Source organism: Megascapheus bottae, chromosome 10, assembly GCF_031878675.1.
Source record: "Megascapheus bottae isolate mThoBot1 chromosome 10, mThoBot2.hap1, whole genome shotgun sequence".
In the NCBI taxonomy this organism is placed as follows: Eukaryota; Metazoa; Chordata; class Mammalia; order Rodentia; family Geomyidae; genus Megascapheus; species Megascapheus bottae.
This window is the reverse complement of record NC_143518.1, coordinates 47,790,736-47,811,143: the sequence shown is the minus strand read 5'-3', so window position 1 is coordinate 47,811,143 and position 20,408 is coordinate 47,790,736. Positions and strand designations below refer to the sequence as shown.

Genomic DNA, 20,408 nt, shown 5'->3' with positions numbered 1-20,408 from the left:
TGGGGGTTAAGCAGCATTTTTAACCTCTGTTCTAGTTATTGAATGGCATATTAAAACCAATGTGGCTCTAATGTACCTTCTAGCGTGCACTGCTGCTTTAACAAATTGCCTATAAATTTTAGTTGAATAAAGCCTATTCTTCCTACATTCTTTGTAAGGTTAAGTTAATAATACATGAGATTTCATTATGCATACCTTCCTTAATAATGTTTTTTTTTCTTTTTAAGAAAGTGGAAAACAAATCTATGTGTGAGGGTCTAAGCCACGCAATCACAGAATTCCTTTGACTGACCATCTGGTAGATGTTCATAACCATCTATTCCAACACACATACACACACACACACACACACACACACACACACACACACACACACACACACACCGCATATGCTTGCACCCTGCAGGACAGTGATCTAGGAGAGTAATCCTTGTAGGACGGGATTTAGGACAGTTGGGTGAAGTAGAAAAAAGAGAACTAGAACTTTGGGTTAGAGCAGTGTGTTTTGTTACGTGGACTGCCCAAATGGCTACCAGAAAATATCTGTTTCTGATAAAGATACTTCAGAAACATGTTGGTCTCTCCGTGTTCCAGACTATAAACCCTGAGACCAAAATTCAAACTGGAATTTTCTGAAGTGAAAAGAAGGTAGATATAACCCCCTCACCACCCCCCAAAAAAACCTTAAATGACACTTTGTCCCATGGAGGAGGAATGTATGTGCATGCGTAGGTTTTCTTGATTTTCCCAAGATGATTCAGATGCTTAGGCCACATTTGTTTTGCCTCCTTGCAAGATAGAATACTATATCCTCCTTAAGTATAAATAAACATCCACAGGCCCAGGCCAAAAATAAGGAGCAGGTCAAAAAATAAGGAGCAGGCCTTCTAAAATTATTCTTTTAGTATGATGACTCAATTATTCCATAAACATTCTAGCAGCATCTGCTCTGGAGGTATTCATCCTGTGTTTGGAAGGACCACTATACAACCATGATCCACATAGTCGAGACCCAGACTATGGAAGTTAACAATACGCTCTGAGCTCTCGTGGCTATTCCAAACCAGGTGATTATGAAGATCCATCAACTGTAGAAAGCTTTCAGGGGGAGGGATGAAGACCTGGCAAAAGTTGAAGAGGTTCCCTTTGGCTATGTGATGAGAAGTGCCTGAAGGTAATAAGGAGAGCAGTAGGGGAACTGAGGAAATGACCTGATAGGAAGGGAAAACCAAATGATATCCAGTGCCTTCTTCCATGTCATCACAAAGGTTAAAAAGTTATTGCTGTGGAGACATGGACTTACAAAAGTGAGTACACTGAGATGTTTATTATGTCTTAAAACACAAACTTCTTTTTTTCCAGGTGATTAATAAATAATCCATGAAGTCTATATAAGCCTGAGCATGTTTTCCAAAGAACCAGAGTACATTGAAAGTTGGACACTGGGGGTTGTCACACCTATAACCCTAGCTACCCACAAGGCTGAGATCTGAGGGTCATGGTTCAAAGCCAGCCCAGGCTGGCCCAAGACACTTTTATCTCCAATTAACAACCCCCAAAGCAAGAAAATTGCAGGCAGTTTGAAAAGGAAAAAAACTCATTCAATGGCAATTAAAAGCATTGCCAATAGTAACTAGACTGCATCCTATTTTATTATAATTCTATAAGACTTAAATCTATACTTGACAATTACTATGAGTCTTGGCTATTGTGAGAATGGCATGCATTTACAAAAGTGGCTGGCAATAGGATGAATGAAAAGAGAATGAAACAAAGCATGAAGACACATGAAAATCAGCTTTCTACATGACATTTGCAGAATAATAAGGTAGTTTCAGTGCTTGGAAGAAAAAGAGTACCAGAAAATAAAGTCAGCTTAAAAACTCCTGAAGGCTCACCCATATTCCAGTAAAGTGATAAGCAACACAGAATCCACAGATTACCCACTTATAAATAAAGGAGTGCTTCAGGACAATGATTCTTTTGTTACTATGTTAAATATACAAAGAAGGGACATAGGCCAGAGTAGGAAAAAAGAGCATGGAGCTGAAGACAAAGAGGTTATTTCAGTGAGAACCCCAAAGGAAAGATTCATAATCTATCAGATAACTTTCCATCTCAAGAAGGAATCAAATGAGACAGGATTATGCATGAATTAGACAGGCAAATCCTGCTCTTTCACTTAGCTGATAGCCAATTACCTCACCTAAAGCTGTTTTGACATACAGACATAGCACCAAGAAAACCATCCACTATCTGGGCAATGAACTAGCCTTCACTGAGAACATTCTCTCTCTCTCTCTCTCTCTCTCTCTCTCTCTCTCTCTCTCTCTCTCTCTCTCTCTCTCTCTCTCTCTCTCTCTCTCTCTCCTCTCTGTGTCCATCTGTATAAATATATATAACTTATATATGTACATGAAAGTACATATATTTGTCTTATATATGTATATACACTTATATATCTTATATATACATAAATACCTGTATTTTAATTATATATAGTTAAAGTCAAAATAAAACACTTTTTTTGCCAGTCTTGTGGCTTGCACTCAGGGCCTGAGCACTGTCCTTGGGCTTTCTCAAGGCTGTCACTCTACTACTTGAGCCACAATACCACTTCTGGCTTTTTCTATGTATGTGGTACTGAGGAATCAAATCCCCGTCTTCATGCATGCCAGACAAGCACTCTACCATTAGGCCAAACTCCCAGGCCCTAAAACATTTGTTTTAATATAAGATAATTTCCTCAAAGATACAGCATTTGCTCTGTTCGTGCCTCCTTTTTATTCTTAGAAAGTAAGCAAACCAGACTGGTTTAAAAATAGTGCCAACATGATAATACATAATATTTTAATAACGTATAACAAATTTGAGATACCCTAAAATGAACTAATAACAAAATTGGAAGGCTAAATCTAAGTTGAAAGAGCCCTCATATAGGTTGTGTGCCCAGTTTACAATAATCTCCCCACTTGGGGGAAACACCTTCTTTTTTTGTTATTGTTTGTTTGTTTTACATGAAGAATATCCTTCATTCTAGAAAACTATGTTTACTGAAGGTTTTCTTTCATATACTGCTATAATGAACTGTCTTCCAGGTGCCTACCCAATCCAAAATAAGTCAATGAAATTTCCCTCTTGGATTTGTAACAAGAGGCATCTAATAGGTCCTCTGTGTACTGAAGGTAGAATTATTAAGCAATCACCAAACTATGGATTGGCATGCTACTGTGATGACAGGGATAGGGTAGTAGAGGGTGTGACAGAGAGAAATATAAAAGCGAAGGGGCAGGGCAAAGAAGAGGTGGAACAAAGATTGAACACATGCAGTAGACACTCAGAGACACTCAATAGACACTATGCTGAAAATGAACTTTAGAACTTGTGGGTGAGGATGGGAGAAAAAAATAGAAGAGAGCAAAAGAAGGCATGACATTGTCCAAAAAGAAATGTCCTCTTGACCTGACTTCCATATTTGTAACTCCTCTGTGCATTACCTACATTCACAATAACAATAGCAATGTATATTATATATTATATATAATCTCTGTGTACATACACACACACACACACACACACACATAGGAAAAGGAACTTAAAAATTCACTTTTCTAAGCTGCACTCTTTACCATAGATAGACTCTTTACCACTGGCCTTTCCTGGCCAATGTATCACTCTTCTGAATAGGAAATGATTTCAATTTTACTAGCTCAAATAATTCAGAACTAGTTTTGACCATCGGCAGTAAGTAGTTGCTAAATACCTGATAAACATCAGGTATCTCTTTATTAAATATCATAATTAATTTAGTATAATGTATTCATTTAGTAAAATTTATATCAAGGTAAAGAGAGAGTTGTCAACAGAATCCAGCTTCCATTTGGTAAAGACCTGGAAAGTTCAGATTCTGTTCCAGTAAAGTTAAACAATAAACTTTTATTCTTTTGATAGCATTTAAAGTTAATTCTTAATGTTCCTGTATAATACCAATGAATACAGCAGACTTTTCAGTGAAAGAATGTGGGTCAATTTTGCTTAGAAACTCAGTTCACCTTCTGAATATTTAGCATTGTAGAGATAACTAAGTCACCCTTTCTTTTTTCTAGAAAAGAAAACTTATTCTTTGCTTACATTTCTTTCCGTATATAAAACTTTCAGTCGCTGAAACTTTTGAAATTAAGTCTCAGCCACTGTAAAATTAGTCTGATTGGCAATATAGCAAAAGTACTTTCTCCCCACAAATAGCTGCTCATATGCCAGATAACTGTGGACACCTTAAACAACTGTATCCATGCTCCTGTGATAACATCAGCAACCACGTTGATGTTTGGAAGTCACAAACAGGAATCACCTGCTGGGAGGGGACAGAAAGGAACTGTGTGTGCCATGAACTTGTACAGCAGAGGAGCCTTACCTGCTGGACAATGGTGACACCTGTTTTGCCAGTTAGATACACAGAGACACTGGCCGCTGATTAGGTCACAAAAAAATGTCCCCAAAGAGTCACACTCACACATCTGACAAGCATATAAACTGCCCATGGTCAAATTGTGTCTGTGAGGCTCACACTGATTGCATGGGAGACCCGTGACTTCTGATTTGCAGGAACATTGTCCAATGGAGCTGTCACACAGCAGAGAGGCTTTGGCCATCCAGGTCTTATCACAGTGACAAGGCAGACAGAGGAAAGAATTATTGTGCTGCAGATAGAAGTAGCCTGACAAGCACTGGTCACACTGCCTCCCTCCCACATTCGGCTTACAGACACACTGGCCGGTCTCAGCATCACAGACTGTCCCTGAGAGGGACCCAGCTGCATCACAGTCACAGGCCTTGCAACCTGTGCCATCCAATCCATAGAAGTTTTCTCTGCAGGTGTCGCACTGAAGTCCTTTGACCCCTTTTTTGCACTCACACTTCCCAGAAAGGGGATTGCAGAACTTGTTCACTGAGCCCTGGAAGTTACACTGGCAGGGCTCACATCCATCGCCATTGAAACTTCGGAGAAATTTAAATCCAAGATTGCATTGTTCACATCTAAGCCCTAAAAAGAGAATATATTTCAAATGGTGAAATAAAAAAAAGGAAACAATAATTTCCAACAAATTAGAGAAAGTACGAACCAGGCTACTGCAAATAAGTATTGTAGATACAAAATATGAGCAAAAAACATCACAGAGGGCTCATAATACATTCAGAACATTGCAGAAAAATGGAGTTGAGATCTCAAAACCCTGCATCCAGGGTTCTTTATGAAATGTAGTTACGTATTATTTAGTATGTATAAAATGCTTAGTGTGAGTTTTGCTTCCATTGTATGTACTGAGGTTCTGTCTCTGTTTCATAGACCCATTGTAACAAAATATGTTCATTTGAAAGAACTGTTGAATTACATTACCTCACTGGTGTTATTTTCTTACAAATTAGCATTTCCTAAAAATGTTACAGCTAAATACAGTGTCTCCATTAAAATAAATGAACTCTGGAACTCTGTCTTGCCATGTTAGCTATAAATTGAATAGTATATTTTGTACAGTTAAAAAATTGATAAGAAGCAGGTGTGGTGGCTCACGCCTCTAATCCTAGCTATTCAGGAGGCTGAGATCTTAGGATCTCAGTTCAAAACCAGCCTGGGGAACTAAAGAACCTGAGACTTATCTCCAATTAACCACTAGAAAATGGGAAGTGGGGCTGAAGCTCAAGGTGTACAGTGCCCAGGCCAAGTTCAAGCCCATGACCCAGAAAATGAAAAGCTAAAAAACAAAAAAAAAAAACCAACAAAAGAATAGATCTTGAATCAAGACCAGTACCAGTATGTTGTATATCAGAAAACATTTTGAATTGTTGCACTGTGAGCTTGTGGGGTGAGAGATATGCCAATTAACCTAAATTAATCTTTTCATTATACAAGCATCAAAACATAGTGAACCCTATAAACACATACAATTTTTGTAAATTAAACCTATGCAGAGGAAACATAAAATGCTAAGCTGATAACTATTTTTTGTGAGATTACATATACTCTGACTTCTGAGTATAGCACATTTAAATAATTAATATAAATAAAACTTATCTAGAACAATTTTTATTTTAATCCTTTTGCCTGCTCCTATACTTTATCATTTTCAATTAATATAAATTATGCTCTCCTTGGCTCATAAAGCAACCACATTGCTTGTCAAGTTATATGATTCAGAGCATACCTCTTTAATCCCTAAGTAAATTCTTCTCTTTATATTATTTCCCTTTGAGGACATACATATACACATCTGGTAAATGGAGGAAAATGTTTTGTCCCCAAATCTTACAACTTAAGTTAGCCTCAAAAATGATATTACGAAGCAAAGGATTTTTTTTTAATGGAATGGTAAATATCTAGATGGAAAATATTTCCTTTGAATTATCAATATATACTCATGTATTTAAATCACTATGTTGAATTGAATAAGATGAAACATTTATTTCAACCTATAATTGCAATTGAAAAATTAGTCTTCAAGTAAGGGTCAAACTCACTCACATTCAGAAATGCATAGGAAAGAAAGCATTCCTAAACTGGGAGAAAATTCATCATATGGATGCATGCATAAGGATAAAAATTTAAGAACTCCAATGGATGGCGAGTTCTTCAACAGTGATAAATGACCCACCTAAGGCATATCATTTAATTTCAATAAGGAAAATAAAAAAGGGCCACTATTGCAGCAAATTTTAAAAATAACTGTATTGTTAACAAGAATTATGACTCATTTTGAACTATTAAAATTGGTCTACATGGATTCATATCATATCAGTTTTAAAAATATGCACAGTGCTTATTTGAATATGCCATACATATTCCTGACAGGCAATCTATTCCTAACGATACTCAGGATGCCTACAGGGTATCACATTCCGTGTTAACAAGTACAGGAGAGTTAGCACACTTGGCATTTAATTCACATTCTTCTCCCTTTTTATTCTAGATGAATGACCTACTTTAATAAAATTATTGGTGCTAATGTATTTTCCTGGTGAGAGAATCATTAGTAAGATTTAACAGTTTTGTTAACTCTAACAGTTTGCTTTCTGAAGCTTATGCAACATACCTTTGTGTTTACTAGGGATTTTGTTCTATTTTCCTATTAACAAGGTAATATTGAATAAGATTACTGGCTAATCCCATTAGGAAAATATATATATATATATACATGTCAAACTCATATTTTTATTAGACAGACTATCTTTATAGAAATAAATCTAGAAATAAGCATTTCTAATCATTTTGAAATGAATATTTAGTTTTGACAAATAATTTATTTACACTCTCCTACAAAAAACTATCAGGAATATAGGTAAATGACATAAAGTAAATGGAGGAAGATAGAGGTCATAACAAATAGGTTAATTTTAATATTTTTCCCTTGAGCTCTAGACTTTAATCACGATAGGAAAAGGTCTCTTAGAGAAATGTAACCATTTCATTGTTTAAAAGGCCCTGATATAGCTTTTGTTTCACATCTTGAGTTTAAAATATATCTTTCTTTAAAGAACAAAGGATGTAATATTGATGGAATCCCAACTTCTCAGAATTCATTCTGTATCACATACAAGTCACTTGTCTTTCCTTTCTGAAAAGATAATGTTTGTATGCTTGAGGCACATAAAGGTAAGACACATGAAATATATTGAGTATTCCTTTGTTTAAACCAGCATGCTCATGTTTTAAAAACTAAATGGAAATACTTGTTTGCTAGAATTATGTTTGTATTACCCATGTACATATATGAAAGAAATAGACTGAATTATATTGAAGTAAAATCTTTAGTTAGAATATATAGGTATATATATATATATATGTATGAATGTGTGGGTAAACGTGTGTGTGTGTGTGTGTGTGTGTGTGTGTGTGTGTGTGTGTGTGTGTGTGAGATCACTCTAGGCATATTTATATTATTGTGAGGTTCAAGTCAGCATTAGAAAAGCCATGTCCTGAATGACAATAGAAAGGCAAAGGTCTTTTTTAAACTTCCTGTAGGAACCAAGCACTGTTCAGTTCTAATATAGGACTCACTTTATCAGGGAACTTTCCTCTCATAATATTCTCATATATCAAAATTTCAAAGTGTATTATGTACACAGTGCATTTTGGGCACTTGATAAATTTTGTCCTTATGTGGCAGTGGCTCCCCTCAAAAATGTTGGATGTAATAAATTGCTATAATCAAATCTAATTTCTGAAAAATACCTGTGGGAGTAACAAACAAAAAAAGCACGTCTTACATTAAAAAATGATAAATAACACCAAAGGTAGTTGTTTATTATAATCAGCTTGGAACTGAATTACAAAATTAAAATTAGGTGGCCCTTTATAACTAACCCTAGCAATATACACGATCTATGAAAATACGTTGACTTATTTTGCATTTCATAGGAACAGTTCAAAGAAATATAATAGAAAAAATGAAAGATTTATCACAAAGAGCCCCGAAGCACAGACTATTTTGAAAAAAAATCCATTTATTTTGGTCTATTAAGGAAACTAGCATAGAAATGATTTGCTTAGAACTCATTAAGTGTAAAACATTTTGAAAAAGCGTTAATTTTCTAAAAGAAACATCTATGCAGTAAGCAAATTATATTTTTCTATGACTTATTAGTGTGAGGCCATGTGAACTAATGCATCTACAAAATAAAGAAACTTCTAAAGAGTTGATTAAACTGAGCTTCAAGCTGCAACTTGATAGAATTATTAATTTAATCATTTTTAGACAGCTAATTTCATCCAAATTGTTTCTTTTTTTGTAGCCTGCCTTGAGCAAGGAAATTTGCTTTACAGCTCAGTTAAGAAATCAAATAGAGAGTTTTATTCCAGTTTGAAATAGAGATGTGTCTGTAAACTTTTACATTACACATACCAATAACGTTTGCTTTACACTTGCACTGGCCTGAATTTTGGTGACAGGTAATATCTCCATCTATTGTCCCAGAGGTATTGCAGTTGCAGGGGCTGCAGCCATCAGATTCCAACTCTTGTAGATTGTAGAATCCATTCTGGCACTGATTGCACTCTCTGCCAGACACATGTCTCTTACAATTACACTGGCCTCCAATCTACAGAAGATACAACATTTTGTAGAATGATGAACGTATCTATTTTTAGATAATTTGCTCATTAGGTACAAGACAGGAACAGGAGGGAGGGGGGGAAAACTTGAAATGTTAAATAGACAAGAAGGTAATAAGGTATTTTTCCTCCTGACACAAAACACGAGAAGCTCCAGCAGGGTGAAAATTTAGAACAGGATGGAAATAAAGCCAAGAATTCAATAGTAGATGACTAAAAGGGAAATGTGGGAATTAAGCACTTAGTGCTATATAAAGAAATCAAAATATAGACATCGAGAGTCTGAAAATAGAAAAAGTAAGTTAATTTAGTCCTTATGACTCTACCTCTCTGCTTTCCCCCATCTCATTTTACATACTCCTAGGTCTATCCAATATTGTTTAAAACATCCTACCATATGTTTAATACAGAATATTACTATATTAATATGGTTAATACAGTCCCATCATAGTATTAATAGTATCTGAAGTTCTTTGTTAATAGTAGTAATTTATGCCTACTTACAATCAGCCTGATACATATTTTTTCCATATCATTCCCCCTTTAGGACTATATCAGGGTATTTTAGATATTAGCATATTATCTGGTTTTATTGTAGTAAACAATGCAAGAAGTTATTTGTTTTTGGAGCATTTTCAAGTCAAAAAACTGAATCTGTATTTTTTTCTCTTGAGCCACTGAGGACTCGTGTGTGTGTGTGTGTGTGTGTGTGTGTGTGTGTGTGTGTGTGTGTGATAGTAGGATTGAACTTAATTGAGTCAAGCTTCCATTGTGTGTGTGTATATATATATATGTGACTTTTTCAAGGCTAGGACTCTAACACCTGAGCTACAGCACCGCTTCTGGCTTTTTTCTATGTATGCGATACCGAGGAATCAATCCTGGATCTTCGTGCATGCTAGGCAAGCACTCTACCACTAGGCCAAACTCCCAGACCCCAATATATTTTGTACTCTTTGAGATCAGGTCTTGCTCTTGGCTTGGATGAGAATTTAGTCCCATAATCCTTTTATTCCCCAAAGTAGGTGTGACGCTAGGCATCATCATACTCACCTTCTCCACTGAGATGGAACTTTTTTTTTTGCTTAGGGTGCCCTGTTTTTTCGCACCTCCGCCTCTAGAGAATCTATGACTATAGGGCCTGTACCAAGCTGGCTGTCTGTTTTGAGAAGGGCAATTCTTAAGACACACAGTATTTATCTACTGCTTCTATAGATAAGTCTCAACTGGTCACAAGAAGGTAATTTGATCCCTTACAAAGGCATACATTGTAGAATGAAGGCAAGAAATTTAAGAGTAAGGCAGTGGTGATACAAAAATGTATAGTCAGAGCTCAGTTCTCTTTTATGATCACTGTTGCACCCCTCTCCCAATTCCTTTCACTTGAAGTACACCCAATTCTTCATTTTTTCTCTGTGTGTTTGTGTATGTATGTTGTTGTTGTTCTGGCACTGGGGTTTTACAGTCTTCCTTAGCTTTTATTATTTTTTATTTTATTTTTTCATATATTTTTTATTGTAATTAATAGAAGGGTTACATTATATTCACCAGATAGAAGGTGCATTACTTCACATACATTGATACACTTTCTCATGTCTTGGTTCCCATTTCCCTGTTCCTTAGCTTTTTAAACCATGGCCTGCTCTCTACCATTTGAGCCACATATCTACTGTTCGATCTTTTGCTGGTTCATTTTCAGTAGATCTGAAAAGTGCCTGCATGCTCAGCTGCTGAGTGGTCTGTGAACCTCAATTAGCTCAAATTGACAGATACTGTCCTTCAAGTTTATATAACTTGTTTTCTCCCTGCTTTTACTGAATATTAAGATGAAATTATTGCCTATAGTAGTGAAAAGTTAAGGTTATGGCCTGTACTAGGAAGTGAGAACAAGCAGTAAAAAAAATTGGTCAAATTCTCCAGTTATTACTTTGCAAATTTCTCTGAACACTGGACACTCAATAATAATTGTATGCTACTTCTTCATCACACCAACCACCTCTCCTACTTAGAACCATCGAGAAACAGGTCATTGTCCCAGGCTAGGTAGCAATGGTAAATCTCCACGCTTGGTTGATATCTATCACATTCAGTTTGGCAGAAACAATATGACAAGTGGATAGAAGATCTTGTAAAAATTACCTTGCTCCACTTTCTCATCCATCCTCTATGTTCACAGATGGAATTCTAGCAGAGAGAACCCAAGGCATTGAGAAGTTGTACATGATTTCTTGTGTACGTGCATAAGAAAATAGTAAGGTGTTGGGCCAGGAGTTTGGCCTAATGGTAGAGTGCTCACCTAGCAAGCATAAAGACCTAGGTTTGATTCCTCAGTACCACATATCTAGAAAAGAGCTGGAGGTGGTGCTGTGGCTCAAGAAGTAGAGCTCTAGCCTTGAGAAAGCCCAACGACACTGCTCAGGCCCTGAATTCAAGCCCCAGGACTGGCAAAAAAAAAAAAGGGAAAGGGAAAAGAAAATAGTACAGTGTTTACAGAAAAAGTGAATCATGATTTTAAGATTGATTGGACGAAGTATTTATCTGTATTCTCTGACACTATGCTTTAAGTAATGTAAAGCAATTCTTTAAGACAGCATAAATCTATGTCTTCTTAAGCACTCATTTGGCTTGTGGTAGGGAAAAATCTAATGTTCTACAAAGGACATCTGAGAGGAACTCACTAAAAGCCAATGAGGTAATGCTGCTGTTGTAAAACCAAGAATTTGAAGAGCAAACTCAAAAATTTAAGAATGGAAAGTCTGCTCTGGAAAACAAATTGGATTTGGAGAGATTTGTTTAAACAAACAAACAAAAAAAACAGAAATGAGGGAGAAAAGTGAAATGACTTAACTAATAAGAATCCTTTTTAGAACATTCTTTTTCTTTTATGGAGATGAGCATTTCAGATTTTTATTGAAACTCTTTGATTCTTTTTATTCCCTGTCAAGGATTCAAGCTGCCATTCAGCCAATGTTGGGTCATATACAACCACATATTATGCCTTTTGTGGCTTTTTTTGAAATTATATTGTATTGTTGGGGTAATGTATATGGGGGTTTTATAAAACCATACTGCCCTAGTAATAGCTCCTGTTTGTTTTTTTTTTACCATTCTCTTCCTTCAGAATTGTCATCATTACTCAGCTATTACCTATGGAAGAAATGCTATGACTTTTTCATCTTCCTAAAACCATTAAGTCAAAGAACATCAGATGAAGATTCATTCTCTCTTAATTCTGGGAGTTTCACACTGTAGGTCTCCAATGCAGACATGGTGAGAGAGAACAAATAAATACAAAAAATGAGTAAAAAATTATCATTCATTTTCTTATAACCATGTATCAGAAATTCCAAGGAATTGTTTGAAGTACAGAATTCCTTAATGAGTAGTAGACTGTTATAAATACCTTCTTCAAACTTGGTATACCACTGTATTACTCCTGTGCACAAAGCCAGCAGGCATTAGCTCCTCACTGCTGCTTGAGAAAATCTAAATTCTGTGATGAGGCCTCCATTACCCAATCTCATAAACTCACAAAGCATTTCCGAAGTGATTTCAGTGGCGGCACCAGAAATCTAGGTTGAAATAGTGTGCTGAGATTTTTTTTCTTGTAGCTATTTTGAGTAGCTACTAAGTTAATATAAGACTGTTTTTGTATTACAGACAGCTCATTTGAATGGCCTCATGAACAATGACTGGAAGAGGAGAATGCTGACTTGGAATGGAGATGGTGAACAACCAAGTTTCTATTGCCCAAACACCATGGTGTTTTCTGAGAACAATAGATCTACTTCTTTCATGATGTTTAGGACTTGTTTTTCAATCTTGATCCACATCTGATCCCTGCTACAATAGTGAATAGAAGTTGTATGAGAAAATATCCTTCCTTTGTTCTTGTTCTAAGGATATTGAATGTTTATTTTTCAGTAAGTTGTCAGCTGTGAATTGTTAAGTAGACACCCCCTTCTTGTTGAAGACGTTCTCTTCCATTCTTCATATGGACAGAGAGAATTTAATTTTTAATATTTTCCAAATTTTTATTCAAAGGGTTGCTGTGTTAGTAGTTTGGTGTATACAGTTTATTATATTGATGTCCAGAGGATTTTCAAATATTAAACTAACTTACACATACAGGTATATGCCAATCAGTCATGATGCATCATTTTATTATATTTTTGGCATATAATTTTAGATACGCATACAAGATAATATTCATATGGGCTTTTCCTTGATACCCTGGCTATGCAATTAGAATTAGGTAGCCTTCACAAAATGAAGTGAGAAGTATATACACCTTGTTGATTTTCTAACTGAATTAGTTTTGTAACTGCATTTAGTTTTTTCTCTCTTTCTTATCATCTGTATTCTGTTCCAAAATCAGATTCTCAATGCCTAATATCTGCTTGTTGATAGTATTTTTCTATCTACCCTACTTGTGTTTATTCTCTACTCCCAGACCCAAGAATCTCAACTCAACTGGACAAGATGGTTCATTTTGTAATTCCAGCATTCAAAAGGCTGGAGACGGAAGGTCCTGACTTCACAGGCATCCTGGGCTACATAAGTGGTCCCAGGCTAGCCTGGATTCTGGAATGCATCACAAAACCCTGCCTAAGGGTTCCTCAAATGACCACTGCTTGGCGTTTATCCACTCGTCCAGAAAAAAGGACATAATAAATCTACTAGCACAACGATGTTCATTGCAGCACTATTTACCAAAGCAAAGATATGGAACCAGCCCAGATGCCCCTCAGTTGATGAGTGGATCAACAATATGTGGTATTTACACACAATGGAATTCTATATTGCTGTCAGAAAGAATGACATCTCCCCATTTGTAAAGAAATAGAAAGATTTAGAAAAAATCATATTAAGTGAAGTAAGCCAGACTCAAAGGAACATAGGCTCAATGGTTTCCCTCATTTGTCATAATTAGTATAAACCTTGAACTCTCCTAGCAGAGGTTTACAATAGGGCAAAACCTAAATACATAAGGCCATATAGTATAATGCTAAATGATAGGACCTCCAGGATATAGAAACAAGAGCGATATAATGTATGATTGTTGTTCTTAATGTACTATGTTATTTCTCATTTCGTTTGTTGTTCCTTGGTTACCTCATATTGTTACAGTATCTTACCTTGTTATCCGATATATTGTATATATATTTGTTTGTTTATTTGAAATAGGATAGGGAAGGGGAAAAACAAGATGAGGGGAGGGAAATGGGGACAAAAGCATGAGAAAGGGTAGTAATGTTTATGAAGTAATGCACCTTCTATCTGGTAAATATAATGTAACCCTTCTATTAATTACAATAAAATATATTTAATAAAAAACCTGCCTAAAAATAAGGGATGGGGGGGTAGAAAAAGAGAAAGGGAGAGTGGATATGGGGAAAAGGACAAGAGGGAGGCAGGCAAAGAAAGGTAAGAGAACTGATTTAAACTCACAGGGAAGCACTAGGGCTGGAATAGGTTTAGAAACCTGGTATAATGGTATTGTCCAATGTTGTACAGGATAACTTGAAAGTAAATAAAGCCATGCACATTGGTTAAGATGGAAAAACAGGACAAATAGGAACTAAAATTTAAGCAGATACATAACAAAAAAAGTTTGAGACATGGAGTTTTTCCATGTACTCTCAATATTTGGTTTTCCATGTACATTTTGATTCAGTTAGGCAAAGGAACAGGTTCTTGAAAACAATGAGACCAGCATCACATGGAGAAAGAAAGTCTTCTCTATTTGTCTTCTACCACTGTAACAGAATACCTGGTGTTGGTTACTTAATAAGGAAAAGAACAGTTCAGGGTGCTCAACAAACATACCTGGCACCTGAACTGGCTCATGTTGGGGAGGACCCAGGGCAGATGACATTTTGGTATATGCAATCAGAAAAGAGGCCATGGGTGACTGCCCAGTAGTCACCATGTTTTAAAAGTGCCACCATGTCTCAACAATACTGTACTAGGACCATGTTTCCAACTCAAAAATCTTTGAGAAACTCAGGTAAACCATAGCCAAGCAACATTATACAAATGGTTACATAGCCACAGATTTTTTTTGTTTTTAGATTTCCCTTAATCCCAGCCTTAAAAGACATAAATAAGCCATGAGTAATATTTCTCATAAAACAAGGTACAAAATAACTTTCTGAGAGAAACCAGTGGGAACAACCCACCCCTATAGTCACCCAGTCTCCATGGCGCCAGTGCCTGTGTGAGAACACACAGAAGTAGAGGGGCCACTAGCTTTCCACACAACTGAAGAAGCTAAGTTCAGTGAACCAATATGGAAAAGGGCATTGAGCCTAGACCACTACCAAGTGACTGGAGGACTTGTACAATGACAACTGCAGAGAACAGAGAAGGTCCACTTACATCAACTGCCAAACTTGACTAAGCTGGACAGATATCTATTGCAGGCCAACACAAAAGAAGCCATTGAGAGAGGGAAGTCAGCATAGATGAATACAGCCATTCTGAAATTGGGCTGCATTTGACAGTGAGAAGTATTAAGTACCCACATACCTCAATTTCTGCTCACTTATGACAACGAGTTAAGTTAGGAGATCAAGAACAGCCTTTAAAACTTATCTCAAATTGTTCTACATTTAAGCTGTTAAAAATACTCCTTCATAGATTTTTTAAATAATTGCCTCATACATGATTTTTTACTCGGCGTTGGGAGAAGCGGGTTTCAGCTTATAACTCTGCATTTGTTTTGAAGGTGCTCTCCCACTTGATTCATGCCTCTAGCATTTACATAGCCTGTTTTAATACTGAAAAGAATCTGAACACATAAGTCTACATTCAACAACTTCATAGTACCCAGAAGAGGTTTGATTATACACATCCAAGTAATTTAGGCTTAAATCCTTATGTCAATCACAGAAATTTTCACTTCATAAAGTTCTGGGGGATCTTTATGAACACTAGCCTTCAGAACCTAATACTTTAGGTACCAACCATTTATTCTGCTTTCATCATAAGTCCTAAGGAGTCAGTCTTTTTTTACCTTCTACTTATACATTGAATTATGTTTAGGCCCATCATTAAGCCTTTCTAAGTTCAGCCAATATTCAAGTATTTAGATCACTAAACATCTGCACAGAAATACTAGAAATAGATTTACTTAAGCAATGCTTACTTTTTTTTCTGAAATCACTACACATCTGCATCGCTGCTAATGTCTATATGTACTTGTTTACACAGTGTTTTCTACTTGCTAAGAGCTTTGCAAGTCTGGAGAAAAGAGAATTTCTATATTTCCATTATATGTCTAATGACTTCTTCCTTTAATGTCTGCCTCTCTAGAGAGAAGAAAAGTCTACATTCATACAAGAGGCTACCTCTACCTCCTTCAGTACTCCTTCTACTTCAAAAATAAATAAATGCATCTGCAGTAGGGTCTGCCACATATAAATGTCACGAGTTGGAGAATGCTGGGTGAATAATGTGCATCATAATACTTGTTTCCATTTAAGCGTTTTGTGATACCGCTGTTTATCATCTTGCTCAGCTGTCGAAAATACTCATTTGAGAAGAAAAGCTCCTACATCGGTATGAAACTGGGATGTGTTTTCTCTTCCATTCTACAAAGCCTTGTCATTTGTCAGACTGGTATATTTCTTACAGCTTATTTCCCTCTTCTAGACTGCATTCTGGAGAAACTGCTTTCCCAACTTTGGCACTGTGATCTCTAAGGAATGTGCAAAAGGTAAACTGTGAAGTTTGCCAAAATAAAGCCCTATGAGATCATGATATATTTTGAGTGGGGGGTCAGGGAGGGGCAGGGATACATGTGCACAGTGGGACTGGAGCTTGAATTTAGGGTCTCTTGTTGCTTTTTCACTCAAGGTTGATGCTCTACCACTTGAACCATACCTCTACTTTTGGCTTTGTGGTGGTTAATTGGAGATAAGAGACTCAGGGACTTTCTTGCCCTGGCTGGATTCAAATTACTTGAGGTAATAAAGAAACAGGAAAATTAGGATTTTGTTTGTTATTTGTATTAAGCACCAAGAAACACATTTTTCAATGTTGAATATCTACAAACTCTCTCTTTATTTAAGAGTTGCATTGTACCTAGTTGTCAGTGATATATATGCACATGACTTTCTAATTATTTAACATTTTAATATTTAGAACTTAATTAATTGGAATTGGTGTAAGTAATAGAATTCAGTACATGCATAGACAAATAGGTTCTTTCTTATTTTTGGGTAGGGTAAATAAACATTTCATATATCCTTAGATGTCAGACAATATCCCCATGTCTCCAGCTACAGGTTGGACATGAGCTTTCAAATTAACCTAAGTTTTACATTTTTTCCTTCTTCAGCATTATTTGTGCCATCTTGGAGAAATTACATCCTTCCATGAGGTTCAGTGTCCTTGATGGATAAAGTAGTATGACAGGTAAATTAACAATTGCTTCATCAGCTTTGGTAGGACTGAATTCATTGACATGCTTGGCATAATTCTTTGTAGATGGCAAGTATAAAACAAACAGACTTATTTATGTGCTCTTGAATTTTTATTAACATACTACTCTGTCTTATACACTTCACAATAAGGTGTTAATACCCTTGACACAGAAACAAGGGCATAAATCAAAGTGAAAATCATGGACTTTAGACCACTGAGAGCTGAGACCTCCATGACTCACAAAAAATAGTACAAATTTCTAAATTCTAGGGGATTATTTACTGCTGCAAATGATGACTATGTTGGTTGGGCAGGATAGAGAGGAGTATTTCCTGTTTCTGAACAACTCAACTTTATTATAAAATATACATAAAGGGCCACTATGATATAATGACACACCTCATAATTATGATACCCATCTATATTCATCTACTTATATACTTCTCTAAACAAAAGCTGGTTTACTTTTTAATTATAATCCCCAAGAACCCAAACTAGATCCTACAGTGACCATCCTTGTTGAAAGCATGGAAATGCTTCTATTTGAAACTGCCTTCAGATCTGTGCTCCACGAGCCTCCTGTGTCCAACTGTTTATTTTTATGTTTCCTCGGCCCCATCGCCTCTTCTCCTCTGGGAATAAGAAGAGGGGCCAGCGATTATTCTTCTCATTTTATTGTTCCTGAAGCCTCTTTCACACATTTCCATGCACTAGTCAGTTCCCCTTGCACACAGCCAACTTCTCCTCCCATATCTAATTCTCTTACTGATCCAGGGTGTGATGATATATCTCTCTACAGGGTACTCTGTCCACCTTACCAAGTCTACTCTTAAGCAGGCACTATTTCCAGTGTGACTGCCTGATGGTCTTCAGACACTTAAAAGGTACTCTTATTCTCTATGTCTTCATTGGACAGAAGTGCATAGAAGAGAATGCTCCATGGCAGCAGTATTAAGTGGACAGGCTCCCTACCAAGACCATTTCCTTTATTCCACAGTATACTTTATTCTTCGGAAGTAGCAACATAGCCAAGGCCTATATTTTTTTCCCACCCCCACTTGTAACTTGCATGGCCATAGGTCTAGTTATCTAGAGCAGAAAAGATGTCAGCCTCTACTGGGCCAAGGCTTTTAATAAACAAAACTCACCTCTTCATCTTGCCTTTTCCTTTGCTAAAATTAGGCAGAAATAGGCCAGGAAAGGAGATAAGTGACTTGACACATGAAGAACCAGCAAGCTGCCAGGAATGATTGTATAAGCAAAACATAGATTTCTATATTGCTCATTTCCTTAGACATTTTCAGGTTTGTTTGTTACATGTCTAGACTATGGAAGCTGGTATTAGAACCAAAGCCACAGGTCTTGTTTCACACTATCTTTACAATTACTAGTTCAATCAATTCCTACAGCAGGCACCTAACTGTCAATGTCATTAATCACTATTGAATCTAGCCTTAAATGCCTGAGGTGTTATTATCTGGCCAATTTGTGTAATTTGTATACTCTGGCCCTTGGGATGAGCTAATTCCCAATAAAATGCCAGAGGTGACCAACATGGGAATTCAACTTTACCTGGGACTTAGGAGCTAAACTTTTACCTCTATCTAGTTTTGGCTTCCAGGAATCTTGTCACAACCTTAATTTAGATCATTCTCTCAATACTCTCCTATCCATCAAGCTCAGATTCCTTTTTTACTTCTTTGCCCATTCCCATTTATATCTTAGGACTCTTACACTTATCCTTGTAAAGGTGGACCTCTATATTCTCAGACTACATCCTTTAATTGACACCTTGGGCTTGTGCCCAGACTGTGTTTGTAGTTAACAATAGGCAAAATCCTGAGTTTTCGTTTCTTTCAACATCCTAATGCAAAAACTCAATATTCATAGATAATACTATTCAGCGTATAGACCCCAAGAAGTGAAGGATATTTATGTATCACTTAACTAACAAAAGCCAGAAATGGAAGTGTGATAGAGCGTGAGTCTGGGGAAAATAAAAGCCAAGGGAGAGAACAAGCCTTTGAGTTCAAGCCCCAGAACACATGCTCACAAACAACCATATGCATACATACGGACAGGTGCATGTGGGCACACATGCATGTGTGTGCGCATGTACACACACACACACACACACACACACACACACACACATAAACACACACACCTAAAAATGTATATGGAAAACCCACCTGTCAGACTTATGGCCAAGTGATAACTAATGGCAAACACACAATTCTGAACAGAAGAGAAAGCACTAATAATAGTGTAGGAAATAGTATATTATACAGAGAAAATGTATGCTTTTTAAACTTTTAATGTATTTGAAAACTGTCATCCTGGCAGAATATTCAGATTTCAAGAATAGGCTTACTATTATGGTGCCTACTGTGGTTCTTTATGGTTCCATAGCTCAGACCTGAAAATACTTTCAGCATTGATGTTTTTCTATTTCAGCTAATTCATTCCATCTCCTTAGTATTCTTCTTAAAAAATCTCATAATCATGTTTCTCTGTTCTGGAGATATTATAGTCTTTAAATTTACATTCCCTTATTTATTATCTTATATTTCCATTAAAATGGCTTAGACTCTTCAACCTTGAAAAAAAGAGCTGAGGACATAATTTGAACAATGAGATGACAAACCATTTTCTTTTAAAATAGGATTGAGAGAATAGGGGATAGAAACAATACATCTTACTGAGCACTACAGGCTTATAAAGTGTACACACCTTCCTATACTTGTATCCATCAGAAAATAAATCTTCCTCTATCTCATATGTATACCTATCTCCTTGGCTGTTAAAAAGTAGTCCATAAACTGAGTGTGGCAGTGTATGCCTGTAGTCCGAAGACTTGAAGGTAGAGGTG

General features: G+C 36.4%; 1 protein-coding gene across 1 annotated transcript in view; it reads right to left on the bottom strand.

The window, feature by feature from the left end:
- Ush2a (usherin) overlaps positions 1–20,408 on the bottom strand; it is a 606,255-nt gene that overhangs the window by 497,704 nt on the left and 88,143 nt on the right. The window contains exons 11-12 of the mRNA XM_090341196.1: positions 8,898–9,093; positions 4,415–5,044 (exon numbers count right to left, since the gene is read on the bottom strand). Coding sequence (XP_090197322.1) covers positions 4,415–5,044; positions 8,898–9,093 — 826 coding nt within the window. The remainder of the gene's footprint in view (positions 1–4,414; positions 5,045–8,897; positions 9,094–20,408) is intronic.